Source organism: Acanthaster planci, unplaced genomic scaffold (assembly GCF_054643075.1).
Source record: "Acanthaster planci isolate LZ-2023a unplaced genomic scaffold, COTS_SCS Contig15, whole genome shotgun sequence".
In the NCBI taxonomy this organism is placed as follows: domain Eukaryota; kingdom Metazoa; phylum Echinodermata; class Asteroidea; order Valvatida; family Acanthasteridae; genus Acanthaster; species Acanthaster planci.
The window spans coordinates 49246-65294 of record NW_028257639.1 but is presented as its reverse complement, the minus strand read 5'-3'; the positions used below and the strand labels follow the sequence as shown (position 1 = coordinate 65294).

The window sequence follows — 16049 nt, the reverse complement described above, 5'->3', positions numbered from 1 at the left end:
AAAAATGTGTTTCTGTCATTCTTTCATTTCGTCAAATAACATTTTTCGCGACAGCGCATGCTCAGTATTCCGAGGTACAAATCTGTCATGCCTACGCTCTAAAAAGTTGCTAACTAATTTAGAAACACCTTTTTGTGCCCACTTTTTAAAACATGTTTAACCACGATATAAATATAAAACTGCTGCAAACTGCTTGCTGACTAGAGTGACCTAAAATACAAATCACAAAATTTGGAGGGCCTGACGTTTCGATCCTAGCAGAATCTTTCTCAACGGCAAAAGTGCACAGAACAAACAAGCAAACGGAGAATCAACCAAGCATGGATGAATGCAGGAGGATAAAAGGAAAGGTCAAGAAAGCTGCAGGTGGATAAAGGGGACTGCATGAAAGGCATGGTTGAACAACAAAGGAATGTAAGGTGGGAAGAGATCAAAGAAAAAATACAACAGATTGAAATGGACCCCAAGTTGGAGGGGGATATCATTTGCAGACAAAAGAGGGAAGGAAAATAGTGTTAATTAGTAGTTTCCCTTAGCGATGTTCAGGCTATGGGTAACGTTGTATGGTGCGGAGGCGTTTGATCTAAAGCTTCGCCCTGTTGAAGCGAACATGCATCTTTACGGTGCCCAAGTGATTCTGAACAGATTGCAGGCACTCGCCGAACGCGTCTACCCAGAAGCGCAGTGAAGATTCAGGGTTGGCATTTCAACAATCGACATCGTTTGCTCACTGCGACAACTGCAAGAAAAGTAGTAGCGGGAGCGGAGACGCCCACTTTACATTGCCTTCGTAAACCTAACAAAGGCCTTTGACTTAGTCAGCAGGAAGGGTCTTTTCACAACGGATTGGATGTCCCCCCCCAAGCTCCTGAAGACATGGAGGGCACTGTCCAGTATGATGGCTCATCCTCGAACCCTTTCCCAATAACGAACAGAGGGACACAAGGCCGTGTACCCGCCCAGCACTCTTCGGCGTCTTCTTCTCCTTGCTGCTATCCAATGCCTTCACATCCGCAGCAACGGAAACCTCTTTAATCTTGCTCCGATTTAATCGTAAAGGCGAGACTGGTTTAGATACGGCAATCTCGTGCGCACAGGAAAACTCACGATTGTGAAGTCTTTTTGCAGCCTGTGCACTAAAAATTCGGTTTAGATTAGAAACTAATAGCAAAAAGGATTTAATGGGATTTTCTGAAGAAGGGAAAAAACTGAGCAAAGCCTGAAAACCTTAGAGAAAATTATCAAAATCGCACCCGTGTACATTTTCAATGGCCCGCTCACACTTCGTGCCCCAAGGCCATTTGTGCCCATGTGTCCATAACTATGAATTTATTAGTGAAAAGGTCTATTATGCCAGACTATTTGCTCAAAAATGATCCCATTGGTACTGGTTATCAATATCACGAAAGCCACCAATCGTGTAAACCTGCGTGCTGTGTATGTATTACTTTCACACAACATCGTAAGTGATCTCAGAGCTTCGAAGGCACTGTGTTTCAAATCCATCTGTTTCTTTTCGCGTTGGATTTTCTGTAATCTGAGGAAGGGGGATTCAGCAAAGGTTGTAAGTTGCATCTGCAAGGCGATGAGTCTACAGTCACTAGAATGCGGCCTCTAGCTTTGACCTCACTTGTTGCTGTCACCCTTGGTAAGTCTACATTTTATTTTAGCCTCTCCGATATTGCATAATTTATGGTTAAGTACCAAAAGGAAGGGAAGAAAAGTTGCCTGGACTTGAATATAATTTAGCAGAGAATATCAATTACGCGAAGATAGTTATGACGTGAAATTAAATCTTTCAAATAACCAAATAATAGCCAGCATTTATTTGTTTATTTATTTATTCCATTTCTTTACTCAGGGTATGCCCAAACAGTTTCAAAGTGGTTTCCATTTGGGCCCTGCCATCATAAATTAACACAATAGTTAGAAACTCATGATGAAAGTAAAACGGACAAATACGACAAACATTAATATTTACAAATACCGACCACTACAACATCATACACATGTGAACATTTAAATAATCAAGGCATTAATTAAACACTGATCACGGGATGGGCGAAAACCCCGCACAAAAAACCCTATGGAAAAAACACGGGGAAATTCCCCATCCAGCTCCAATGAAAATCGGTAACCAAGTTAACAACTCCATAGATCAGCATTTTGGACTACAGGGCACTGGTTATGGTTTTCTGTAGTTCTGATTTGCGTAGTTCTGTCCCTAAGGAGTCTATATTTCTGAGTTGCTCTGGCAAATTGTTCCATATTTTGAGCGTAGCATTCTTTTTTGGCTAAAGGGACTTTAAGTGTCTTGTTAACTGAGTATCTTGTTTCACGAATCTGTGTGAGTGGCATAAACAGATTTGTCATATACATAGGAGCTAATTTGTTTAGACATTTAAAAACAAGAACAGTCTTTTTAGATCCAACTCTCTCGGAATATGGTACCCAGTTCAGTGTAGCAAACATTTTCCCTGAGGGGGTGAGAGAGGTGTATTTGAGGATTATCCGTGCAGCTCTTTTTAGACATTTGTTAAGAATGGTATTGTGGGATATGTATCTTTCTCCCCATACCGTGCAAAGGTATTCTAAAGTTGGTATAACTATGCTAATGAAAAGTGTGTGCAGGCTACTTTGTCCGACGTAGTTCCGGATTCTGTTTAACATACCTAATTTAGATGAGACTGTTTTTCTTACGTAATCAACATGTGGACCCCAACTTAGTGTTTCGTCAATAATAACTCCCAAGCGTTTGCAAGATTTTTCTTTGACAATTAGCAGTCAGTTATCAGCAATGTAGAGGTTCAATTCTGTATTGGCGGTTTTCTGCCTTGAGCCAATAAGCATGCATTGGGTTTTGTTTGTATTTAGTTCAAGTTTGTTTTTTGAGCACCAATGTAGAATTCTGTCAAGAGCTACATTCAGATTTCTTTCTATTTCATTAATATTGGAAGAGCTGTACGTTAGAGTGGAGTCATCTGCATACATATACATATACAAGTTACAATTTGGTGGGATATAGGATGCCAGATCACTTGTGTAAATAATGAATAAAAGCGGTCCTAATATCGAACCCCGTGGGACAGCAACGGTTTGTGGCAGAACCTTATATACCTTAACCTCAATATTTACCGACTGACTACGATCACTTAGGTATGATTTAAACCAACCGATTAGTGAAGTAGACATGTTAAGCCTTTTCAGTTTTTCCTGAAGAATTTCATGGTCAACACGATCAAATGCTTTACTGTGATCTATAAATACACTATATCTGTAACTTCCCAATGCTCCATAGCCAGGAAACACCTATTTCAAATCATGTAGGGTGGTTTCAGTTGAGTGCAGGGGTCTAAATCCTGACTGGCAACTAGGAATGAGATTATTTTCTTCAAGGTAAAAATATACTGAGGAGTGCACCCACCTTTCCAAAATCTTAGAGACAATTGGCAGTATAGAGATAATTGCTTACACTACATTTGTCTCCTCCCTTGTGATTTGGTGTCACCACAGCATGTTACCAGTCTTTGGGATATCTCCCACATGTGACGGAGAGGTTACAAATGTGTTGGACATTTGGTAATACATGGCCATTTTGATCATTTTACACTTCTCTCATCCGGACCTGTTGATATCCCTAATGACATTGATGATATTTGCTTTCGAACAAATTCTTCTGTAATGTGAGGTATCATGCATTCATCGTCGGAAGGAGTCATGGACAGGAGCATCAGCATTATCGTTTTTTCCAGGCTCGTACAAGGGATCATTACCACGTTTCCCAATTGTAGAAAAGTGTTCGTTAAATATATCAGCAATGTCAATAGGATCGTCAATGTCTTCTCCATTTGGACAAAGGATGGCGAGACCAAAGCTTTAAACCTCGGTCTTGAGGTCACCGAAGCCGGCCTCAAGACCTCCAACCTTAGTTTGGCTGTTGTTTTCGTAGCAGTGGCGGTTGCGAAGTCCGACGAAGTTTGGAAATTTCGTGTTTGGGTGGACTTTACAGTCGTAATACATATTATTTCTTTCATATTGTTTCCACTTCGATATGAACATTCAGCTACAAACATGATCATCTCCTAATTGTTTTTCCCAAAATTAAACACACACTGAAAACCAATCTGGTAGCATCTCACTCGACAAAAGAGCACAAAACCTTCAAGTACATTTAAATCTAATGGATGCCAGCATTGCTAATTCGGATTTGTAAATGCCGCATTATGAATCGGCCATGAAAGACAAAAAGGAATTTGGTCCTCAATATTTCATGTTTGGAGTCATTATGCTGGGGTAAAATCCATTTGTGTTTGAATAATTTAGCCAAATCAGAAAATTGCAAATTCGAGGATATCTAGTTGTCAGGAGATTTTCATCCGTACACTTCAAACAGTTTCGGATGCTGGTTAATTTTCTGACTGCCTTCAATGCTAATTATGACTGACCATCAGACTTCGCACCAGCGCGGATACAAATCACTGCATCTCTATTTTACCTATAAACAAAAACCCGAATAATTATTATTACACTGATATTCACAAACTACCAAACAATAGGATTTTCAGGTACATTTATAGCTGGCTTCAAAAAATTTCCACTTAACTTCATGTAGCGCATTTGCAGTGTACTGCACATTTTATTACGTGTCAAAGACTCTTATTTGTACATGTAGTTGTAAACATTGTTTAATTACGCTCTGATTTATATTTCTTCCACTTCTGTTTGTCACATTGTCTGTCATTTCATATGAAGATCAGATTGATTTTAAAATACTTTTAAATGGCGATTTGCTTCTAATAACTCTAAGGCGCTTCAACCGCTGACTAATTGTTTGGTTTACTTTTTAAAAAATTGACAGCGTCATTTGTACATAAATTGTAGTCAAGTGTATCTGTCCACCACTCGATTTCTTTTTGATGTTTAAACATGTACATTTATGCTCAGCTCTGATTTGAATGAATGGTTTCATGACTGACCCATACTTGGCATTATCGGTTTGATCAATTTCTCCGATTGTCGTTCTGTATCGTGTTCCTTTTTGCTGTGTCGTCTCTTTATAAGGCTTACGCCTTTTACCTTTATGCCTTAGTACGCCGCACGTCATCGTTTTCCATTTTGCTTCCTGTACTGATCTACTTTCAAAGTTTCTCTTGCTGTAGGCAAAATTTGCCTCCGACTTGACATTTTGTTCTGTTTTTAGGTTTGATTTGAAGCATCCATACATGTTTAATTTGCAAATACGTATAATACGGAAAATTTCTGTTCTACACTATCAAGCCCAAACGTGGGAAATGGCAGACGAAACCTTTGTGTTGTCTGGGGTGGGCTGTTTAATGTTAATGTAATTGTCAATAATTTTCTGTAAAAACATGGGCAATTGTGCCAGTCTAAGGAAAGTGTGTTTGTGTTAATGAGCCTGATACAAGAGAGGTCGACGCTCAATTACTTATACTTCGCCTTTTCTGCCATGATAAATTATAATTTTTCTATACTGTAAAGCAACGCTACTGGAGACAACAGCATAAAATGTTCCTCACGTTGGATAAATTGTAGAAACGCATACTCATATTTCCGAAGCCATATTTTCGTCTATTTTTTCAGGCTGATGTAAAGAGGGGACATGTTTCAGTGCGATAACTGAATATTTCCTGTGATTTTTTGCAATCGTTTTATGGCAATCGGGGGTGTATGTAAGATTTATTTGGACATTTTGTGGTTATGTGAAGCTTCTATAAAACTTAATGTAAGGTGCCATTTATATGAAAAGAAATAAACTTACGTTATTAGGGCCCTAGAGCAACTGACAAAATGTTGTCCAAGAGAGTTGTGGCCTCCATCCCATCACTGTTACAAATAAAGTTTGCCTTCTTTTGCATTTGTATATACATAAATTGCTATGCCTTAAATATGGCAAGTCATCAGGTTGTACAGCAGGACTCACAGAACCCACATAGATTTCTCACGACAACCTTTGACGGGTGTGTTTTTTCTAGTGTGCCTTATCTTTCCATTGCAAGTGACCCTTTGGGTCACTTGCAATGGAAAGTCTAGCAAGCTGCCCCGTGCGTTTTGAGAAATTTCCATTTTCAATCGCCATATTTGTCTATGTTGTTTGTTTGCTGATGATTATTTCTCAACTCTACCACTCATTGTGAACATGCACATTCCAAATTATCAACAAAGTTTAGGACCAACTTCTGATAGTAATTACATTCCACTCGGCAGTAGCACGGCGTTTGATACCACACTGTGATTCTCCCGTACTTAATGAAATGAGCATGGCAGACCCCGTGGAGCCAAAATCCTCTGCCGTTCCGAAATCAATTTGCCGAGTCAAATTTGTTCCGTCCGAACAGTTTCTGAAAAGTCATGAATGCGCCGTTTTGGTGTAAGGTTCTGCAGGAGTGTAATATTTATTACAGATATACATCTGAAAATCACCCCCACCCCAGTATCACATGATATGTCAGTATCGCCCCTCCCTCTTTTGAAATTGGCCGAGCAAGCTATCATCCCTCCCCTCAACTCCCGCCCCTCCCCTAGTTTCCAGCACAAATTTACACAACTGCTCTCCACAACTTAAGCCTCATGCAAGGTTTAGCCTCAATATTCTGACACAGAATTGATCCAGTCGTTTACTGTCGTTAAACTGTGTCAAGACCGTGTCTTGTTCACGAGATCTTACTTTTTTGTGCTAATGTAAGCCCTTTGTCTCAGTCATTTTATTTCATTTCCAGGCCCTCCATGTTTTGTGATTTCCAGAAATAATTTGAATGTTTTAATCCCATTTGATTTTGTCAAGATCCTTGCAGTCCAAACCCTTGTCAAAACGGAGGAACACGCTCACAATATGGCGAGTCTTTCCGTTGCCAATGTGCACCCGGATTCAAGGGTAATCATTGCGATCAAAAGCCTTCAGGTAAGTCTTCAGCTAATTTTAAAAAGTGTCTACTCATAGTTGCTCTAGCTTATGCATGACCCAAAATAAATCCACAACGTTGAACATTCACTCCATGGCCTTATTTTACGTGACTACCCGACCAAGTATGAAGCAAATTACCAAAAACGTAGCTGGCCTATATAGTGATATCAGCGATATTGTGATGGGACTATTAGAATCCTGAGTATTCTCCTCAAGTCATCAGAAGTATACAACAGAGCTGCAATGGTAGTAAGGCAGATCCATGTGGGATTGGAACGCGATGCTCAAACATAGTTATGAGCCAACCATGGTCATGTGCACCCACCGTTTATAAAAAATACGTTTACTTAAATGTACTGCACTGCGTGTTCATGAATACGTTTCACTTTACTTCTAGGAGGGTCATTCTTCCCACAGATCTCGGAGAAAAAAAGGACGGCGTTTTCCACGCCTGAAATTTTCTTGCTTTCAGATTGCGAAGTCTTGAATAACCGTGGTATCCGCCAGAGTGGTGTGTATACCATCTACCCGTCGATGTATACTGACGGCCTGGAGGTCTAATGTGATATGAAGCCTCGCCCATACGGCTGGATTGTAAGTGTGCCTCGATGAATTGGTAGAGGAAGGACATTGAAAAAGAAAAAAAAACAGTCTTTTCTAAAATTCGTCTGATTCTTTGCTTTTCTGTGTAGCAGTAGGAGAACCTCCCCTTGATATTCCTTTTCAGCCTACAGAGGGCGCTCCATCATTTTACTAGTAGACAATTCGCGAGTCTACTGGGGCCGGAATTGCCCGTTGTGGAAATAGTTCATGCATAACTAATTGAAAAATTTTTTTTGGGGGGGGAGGGGAACTAGTCATGACAAGTGAGATATTTTTTAGTTAATATGAAACAAAGGTTCAGTCTATGAGAGGTAAAGGGGATCTTGTAAAAGTTGTTTTTTTTATTTTATTGCTATAATGTTGGAAGTAATAGTAAGCAACCGTTTACTCGATGCTTGGATTTTCGCGGGAAATCTTTCTCTACCACTATCTCGGGACGATTGTTGCTATGAAGGGCGTGGTTTATAGTTCTTTTTTTAAACTCTGTGAAGAGTCAATGACGTCTCCTGTGTACGCCGTTTTTGCTAATTAATTGAAAAAAACGGCCAAATGCAATCACCTCCCATGTAATCCTACCTCTGTTCATGCTAAACAGCCTGAAATATGTCACCTTTACTGTGTCTTGTTACCCTCCGGAGCAGTTACTGAAAGCAAACATAGAACTGCTGTAGGGTCAACGCTCACTACCTTTTCCTTTTTTTCGGGTTTATTGGTTTGAAGGTGCAGGGGACATCCATTTAGGAGCTTAAACCATTTAGAAGAAAATCTATGTTCAAAAATTGATAATAACGGGATTTATAATACCGGCATCACCACAGTCCCCATGGGAAAAAAAACATATATGCAGCGCAGGGTTGGATTTCACTGAAAGGATTTTACTCGTACATCCACATGCAAAACCAAGGCATGGACTGTTTTTGATGGTAATAATCCTGATGAAAAACGAATAAATAGATGTCAAGAGGCAAATTAACTTGACTCTTAATCGAGTGATTTCACTACATCTAAAAAGTATGATAAGTGGAATACGTTCCTGAAAAATGCAAAAGAGCGGAGGCTTTCTTATTTTACCTACATGAAAAGAAGAAACAAGTGACTTAATTCCATCCTTGCCCAGGATAAACGGCGACTACTATTACCCGACAGATTCGGCGTATAATTATGAATCGACACAAGGCCTGAGACGAATTGAGACAAACTTGAGCTGTAGCTCATGTGGTTTATTCGGCTGGTTCGATGTGCGACTCTCTGCCTGAATGCTAGATCTCATTGGGTTTTTATGCATGTAATGAACATTCCAATTTTTCTTGCCTTTTTAGGGACTGCTACTAATCTTTTGATATTCATACCACAAGAATGAACATGTTTGGTTCATTTGGACTCGGGGGTAGGGCAAGGCAAATCAATGAATATGGCCTTTCCTCATGAGGCTGGTGGACTGCCTCAATGTCCCTTACGGTCCAGCCCTGCTTTCTTCCCCAAGTGTACTGTGTGTAGCCTCAAGGCGCTGGGCGAATAATTCCTCTCCGCTGTGTATATGCAGTGCGTGCATCCCGGTTTCCGACGGTCAAGACGGACTACCATTCGCATGTGTTGTCTGCACATGGGAGACGTTGAGACACTGGTGGCAGCAGATATACCAGTCCAATATTTCACAGTATTGCGCGTGCTCATAACAATGCGCGCGTGCCCAGAACTGCTAAAAAGAACCAGTATGTTTGCTGCCACCAAGCGTCTCAAAGTTTCCCATTGTCACCACCCGCATTCACGTACAGACTAAGTGTGACGTCACTGTGAACCAGAAAGTGCAGTGCAAACGAATGGAGTACGCGCGTGTTGGTTCACGCGTTGGTTCTCGCGCTAATGCCTTTTACACACTAATTGTGCGCGTGACGTATTCACTTCAGTACTCCATAACTGAAGTGCCTCCTCACTCACCCTCATATCCTGCAGCTTGACGCGTACGTGAATTGGCAAAACATATATTCATCGAAGAGATATGTAACGTGCACGGTACCACCTGTCCAGGACTGGCGCAAAAGGGAGGTTTAGATGATTACGCAAACGTGAACGCGAACGCGACAATTTTTTTTTTTATCGTGCACGGGTGCATGTGCGTCAAATGCCTGTTTGAAAGTTTAGAAGCGTATCCCGCACAGAATGTATATCTTCCAACGAATACTCGACAAAATAATGATCAATCACATCCGGTAAATCTCTCAAAAGAAGTGTAATTAGTCATCTTCAAGCATGAAAAAATTCCCAATTGCATAACTTTTGCGCTTTCCAAAGATGTCCATTTCGATATCAGCGAATGTTCACTGCACAATTTTAAACCTTCCAAAAAAGTTGCAGTTTCTCAAGTTTTGATCCAACGTGAACTTTCCAGGTTTTACGTATTGGAGGTCCATGCGAACTACCCGTACGTGAGAGACAATACGCACAAAGCATATTCTATACCAGTCCGTAACTCGTCAGACAACGCCTGATACGCACAGGCACATACGATATTTAGTGCACACCGTTTTCTGTATGAGGTTCGTCGTACCGTATCGTATCATACCAGGGTTGGTGTGTCGTGAGTGCATGGTGATTCGCACTTGCCGTGGGCCCCATACGCGACGCGCGACAAAACAGCACTGAAATCGCCTTGGCCAAGGCTACCTCAAGGCATTGCGGTTAAACTAGCGAATACCTAAGTGAGATTTATTACCTGGAATGTGGTTCTACTTCTTGAAGTTCAACTCGTACAACTTAGGCAGCAATTAAAAAATGTGCTATTAAAACATGGCCGCGATAATATAAAGAAGGAAAGGAGGGGTAGAAAGGTGTGAAAATTTATTTGTTAGGTAAATTTCCTTGAAAAGACCAGATAGTCAGACAACTAAACTACTGTCAAGTTGCTAAAAGATACTAAATTAGCTAAATGTGTAGAAATATGCCATCACAAGAATTCAAAAAGGGACAAGAAAGGTAAAAATTAGTCAAAGAAAAACAAAAGAAATTTTGATTTTCAACATATAGATAATATGTTGTTTTCGGGAAGACAAATTTTTCAACACAAAGCAAATTCTGTGGTCTCAGGTGTTTCAGAAGCGGTTTGACGGGTCCGTCAATTTCATTCGCAACTGGACCGAGTACCGGGACGGATTCGGCGATCTGACGGGCGAGTTCTGGCTGGGAAACGAGAAACTTCGTCAGCTGACATCGAAGAATGAATGGTTACTACAGATTGATATGTCACTTGACGATCAGGTCAACTGGATAAACACTACCAGATACCGATGGCCGTTTCGTGTCGAAGGAGACAACTACACCCTGAGGGTGGAAGGACCAGTCGGTACGATTATTTACAATAATGTCTAACCCTTTTAAGGTAGCAGTGGCACCAGGCTGTACATTTTTTTTCTGTTGCAAAGGGTCAACCAAAATACTCTCAGCCATTTTGGTTGACCCTTTACAAACAGAAAAAAATTTACAGCCTGGTGCCACTGCTACCTCAAAAGGGTTAGACATTATTGTAACGAATTTCCATTAATCTTTGACTTATATCTGGTGATGATCACAGAAAGAAGTCCTACATTTTAATGTACAGGTAATGCCCCCTTGCCATCAAGCCAGACACCACGCCCATTCTCCACCTACGATAAAGACAACGACGGTGAGGACCAACTGAACTGTGCTGGTCTGACGAGAGGAGGTTGGTGGTTTGACCAGTGTGAGTCTCCGCAGGAATCTTCGAACAATTTGAACGGCGAATATCTCCTTCCTGAGAATTCAACCGACGGGGATTACAGCGGTACAAAATGGGCTGGTTGGCGGAACTTTGCGTTAGCGCGGAGTAGCGAAATGAAACTGCGTCGCTTCCGTCCGTATGGTAAGTCGTGGTATGCTAAATAACGATACAAAAGTAATCAGATCCCTTTTAGAATATACTTGTTTTCTCACGGGTCTTAAATGTCATGTATGGTCGTCTTACAACACCAATCCTTTAAAACATCAATTAAATGAAGCTTCTTTTTCATACCGATATTGACCAAACTGCGAAGGGGTCGCCTCGTTTTATGTGGGGGGGGGGTATAACGCACAATTTGAGTTTCTCCATTCTACTCCACCATATTAAGCTCCGTACGCACGTTTGATACATGCGTGCATGGACATTTTATGCAACGCAGCGTATCAGCCAATCAGAGTCGTTATTAAGACATTTTCTGTCCGGAAGGTGATGGAGGATGTCGATTGGTCAAATGTTGTCAGCTGAATTAACAGAAAACGGTGTCAATGAGGCGTGTGCTCCTGTGTTATATCAGATCAACTTCAAACAAGTTTAAACCATGGTCTTCAAGTGGTCGGTCAGGTTTGTAGCTCTATGGTCAAACAAAACAAGAATTAAACTTACATGCTAGTATTCAAATCCTGCGAGAACAATAATGGAGGATGGGGGGGGTACTGGACCTCGACTTCAATACAACTGCTTGCAAATGTTATGCTTTCCAGCGAAGGTATATATACGATAGGTACCAGCGAAGGTACCAGCGGCAGACCTAGCTTTTGGTGTTGGGGGAGACAAATTCAAAAGCGAATGGCTTCGGGCTCATTCCGCATGATGTCGGGGAGGGAATGAAATCAAACGTCTCACTCAAGGTAAAGAAAAAAAAACATGGGGGGGGCGTGTTTCCTGCTCCCCGCTGGATACGCCACTGGATACACGCCCGTCGATTGGTCAAAATTTAGGATCAGCGCAAGGAAGTCTTGGATAAAAGCTAGTTTGGTATTTCAACAGAGCATACCCACTACGAGGCTTTTCGGGCAACTTCGATTCCATCGGCTGCATGGGAATGTTCAACTATTAATGAATGTGTTACCAACCTCCTGTGTTTAATTGAATGGATGTCTGAATATATATTCATGTTTAGTTTTAAAGCGATTTATCATAGGATACTCGAGAACATAGGGGACGAAAGTAACCATCCCCTCCCTATAAAATGATTAAAAGCACCTTGTCATGTTGAAGACCAGCAATAATAATTGCTTTAATTCTTAAATAGTGACTGAATCACAAATCTGATTAGATGCAGCGGGCTTAGTCCATGATAATTGTTAACTGTCCATACATTTATTGAAAGTGAGTTCTTTTTCATGCATCCAAAATGTTCATTCAAGGGATATATTATTTTCCTTTCAGATTGCCATTCCCTGTATAATTTTGATATCACTGCAAGTGGTGTACACCATCTACCCGTCTAAGTACCGTAGCGGTCTGGAGGACTACTGTGATATGGACCCTGACTACGGAGGCTGGATTGTAAGTTGGTATTAAATTGACATAGCCACAAAAAAGGGAATTTCTCTGCAAAGAAACAACATTTCACGATCACAATTACTCCAACCTGTATAGACAAAAGTCAGTCATTTGGTTGCAGACATATCCAAAATGATTCGTTTATCTCAGTCAAACATTTGGGTCTAATATCTTCTTTCTTGGACCAACATGGTAGTCAGCCTGACTAGCATTTATTAATAAGACATTAAGATTTTTTTTCTATAAGTCAGAATGTCTAAGAACTGTTCTGTTCGAATATTTTCCGATGTCTTTTTCCACTCGTTTTGATAGACAAAATAATATGAGTTGTTATCTGGTACATCAGAATATATTACGACCGCTGAAAACGGGTTTGTGTTTTTAAATTTTCTTCCAAATTTGTCTCATTTGATTTTTGGAATTGCTTTTGAATTCGTTTGCTCAATATGGCTGGCATACTTACAGCGGCCCCTGGTGCGCGTCAATCAAAACTAGCTTCGTCGTGTACGCCATACGTAACCAGTATGTTTCTGAATGGTAAAGTATTTTCTTGATGTCCTAATGCGTGATTCTATATATGGCTTTTCTGAATAATTGAAATGAGTGAAATTTTCGCGCCAACTTCATGCTGATTTGCAAGTGTACTTATAATATTAACTATTACTTTATTGTGCGGATTGCTGGGCAATCCGAGTATTACTGGTGCCCAGTATTACCCATTTTGTAGTTGTTAACTTGAATTCTATTCATTATTACAGGTATCAAAGATACACTGTAGCACCTCGACATCTCGTAATGATTTCCAAAAGATTTCATGTAGAGCGGATATGTTCATGAGCACAAGGCGCACACATTTTTACTATGATAAAGCCAATACTCGTATATTAATTTAAAAAAAAAAATTATGGGTCAGTTCAATTCCGGGTCGGTTTTTACTGTCTTTATTTGTCCGGTGAGATCGGGTTTGGGTCGGACTCTGTTAATAACTACGCGGAAATAAAACCTAAAAATAAACTTTTACGGCTGTGTGTATGCATTATATAGATTTCAAAGCACGACAAAACACTAAAGGGGAAGTAAAATCTTGGATTGTAGGTGTTTCAGAGGCGGTTAGATGGCTCGGTGAATTTCACTCGTAGCTGGACGAAGTACCGAGACGGATTCGGCAATTGGACAGGCGAGTTCTGGCTGGGAAACCAGAAACTTCGTCAGCTAACATCAAAGAACAGGTGGAAGTTACGGATAGATCTGGAGGATGACCAGGCAGAGCATCAAACCTACCAGGCCAAGGGATTCAGCATCAGCGGCGACAAATACACTTGGACTCACGGTGGATCATATAAGGCTGGTAGGATGGATTAGTCCTGCAGACACAGTGCACCAAAATGAAACAGACTGGTTTGGGCTAATTTATTAACGACCGAGAAAAACGTGGACTCATTTCTCCTAGACCTAAGACTCCCCCTTTGATTTTTTTTTGGAGGGGGGCTTCCAGATTCAAAACTTTAGGGTGTAAAAAATGCCATAAATGTTTTCAGGGCAACTCAGCAAATACTGGTTTAAAGACTAAATCCACAACACTGAATTTGGAAACCTTGCCTAGGGTCAGACCTGTAACATTATTTTGGTGGCGCCACTGGTCCCCAGTAAGATTGAGAATCCGACAAACAGATGCATGTCACAATGCCTGTATGTTCTTTCTCATTATTTGTTGTTTTTTTAAAACCAAGAATCAATTATTGTCAAATCATTAAAAATGGATTGTTGGACATTTTTTCTGTTTTTTTTTCTAACGTCTGCATCAGATCCCCTCCCTCCACATCTGAACGGTCGAAACTTCTCTACATACGACATGGACAATGATGAGGATACCAATTCTAATTGTGCAGCTGAGCTGAAGGGAGGCTGGTGGCTCGACACATGCAATGGTACCTCTGGTGCTCCGTACGGCCTTAATGGAGAATATCAACAAGGTCCAAATGATCGCGGCATAATATGGGCAGGATGGGAAGGCCATCGAATAGTCAAATGTGAAATGAAGCTGCGTCGATGTTAGTACCAAAACTGGGGACCCATAATAGAAACCACTTATCAAGCTACACAGTAAAAAAAAAGTCCGGAAGCAAAGACACATACTTTTTTATTTAATTTTTTTGAAATTTGTGACCATAAAATTGAATAGAAATCATCCATCGCCGAAAATATGACCATGCACAGCAGACTAGTTTATACGGGAATAATGTTTTTTGGCAAGAAAATCGCAAAACAAGTGATGTAGGGTTTATTGCAATTATTGTATGCTCATTTCATGAAGAGCTAAGCACAGAATCTAACAGGAAATGGAAAAAAATATGTACATATACTTAATTAAGCAAGGGTGAAATTAACAAATAGAAATCAGATTATATATAACGGTTTGCCCGTACCCAACGTATATTAATAAGCACTGTATGCTCAGTGCTTGTCCGAGAGCTTGCGAAAAAAACCTCACAAGCTTACTCGGGTGGGACTCGAACCCACGACCTCCTGCTAATATATACGTTAATATACGTTGGGTACGGGCAAACTGTTATATATAATTAACATCTCCCCAACGCAAAAAAAAAAAAAAAATACATCTTGAAAATAGAAATCAGATGTTGTCTTGGTATTTCTTTTCTTTCAATCTATATGAGACTTAACTTTTTGTGGTTTGGTCGATGAGATGATCAGTAATAATTTTGTGATATGCAAACTGATACTGAAATCTTTGCAATCAACCTCATTGCGCTCAAGTCGTGGTCGTTAAGTTTGAATACCGCCCTCAGGTGAACGTTTGTGTTAGTTATATGATTCTGACGTTGTGGCTGCACTTCGTACTACGGTGTATTTTGTCACCGACGATGCAATGTTAACTTTAAAAGAAAGTGAAAAGAATACACCTCAGACACAGGAGTTTGTAGTCTGAAAGTTGACCATTTCGTGTTAGATTTTGAAATAAAAAAGAACAGCTTTAATCGTCAGTGGTGTATTCAAACACAGGCTTTATTTTTACCAAAACTGGCTTCACGAATCGGAGAAAAAACTGTGTGCAAATAATTCTGTACACAGTCTTTTCAACAGTCTTTTATTTGGTTAATTAAGTAACCATCATTCAATTAAGGTAAATACCTGGGATATAAATCACCAAAGGGAACCAGTTCTGCTGGGTACCACCTACCTTGCGAAATTTCGATGTTAGAT

The 16049-nt window shown here is 40.4% G+C and overlaps 1 protein-coding gene across 1 annotated transcript; it reads left to right on the top strand.

The window, feature by feature from the left end:
- The first annotated feature begins 6850 nt into the window (after positions 1 to 6850).
- On the top strand, positions 6851 to 14883 carry LOC110986393 (uncharacterized). Its single transcript, XM_087131806.1, has 7 exons — positions 6851 to 6919; positions 10610 to 10865; positions 11121 to 11402; positions 12023 to 12027; positions 12711 to 12830; positions 13923 to 14175; positions 14633 to 14883. Exons 1-7 carry the CDS (start codon positions 6851 to 6853, stop codon positions 14881 to 14883), a joined length of 1236 nt encoding a protein of 411 aa, XP_086987932.1.
- The last annotated feature ends 1166 nt before the right edge of the window (positions 14884 to 16049 follow it).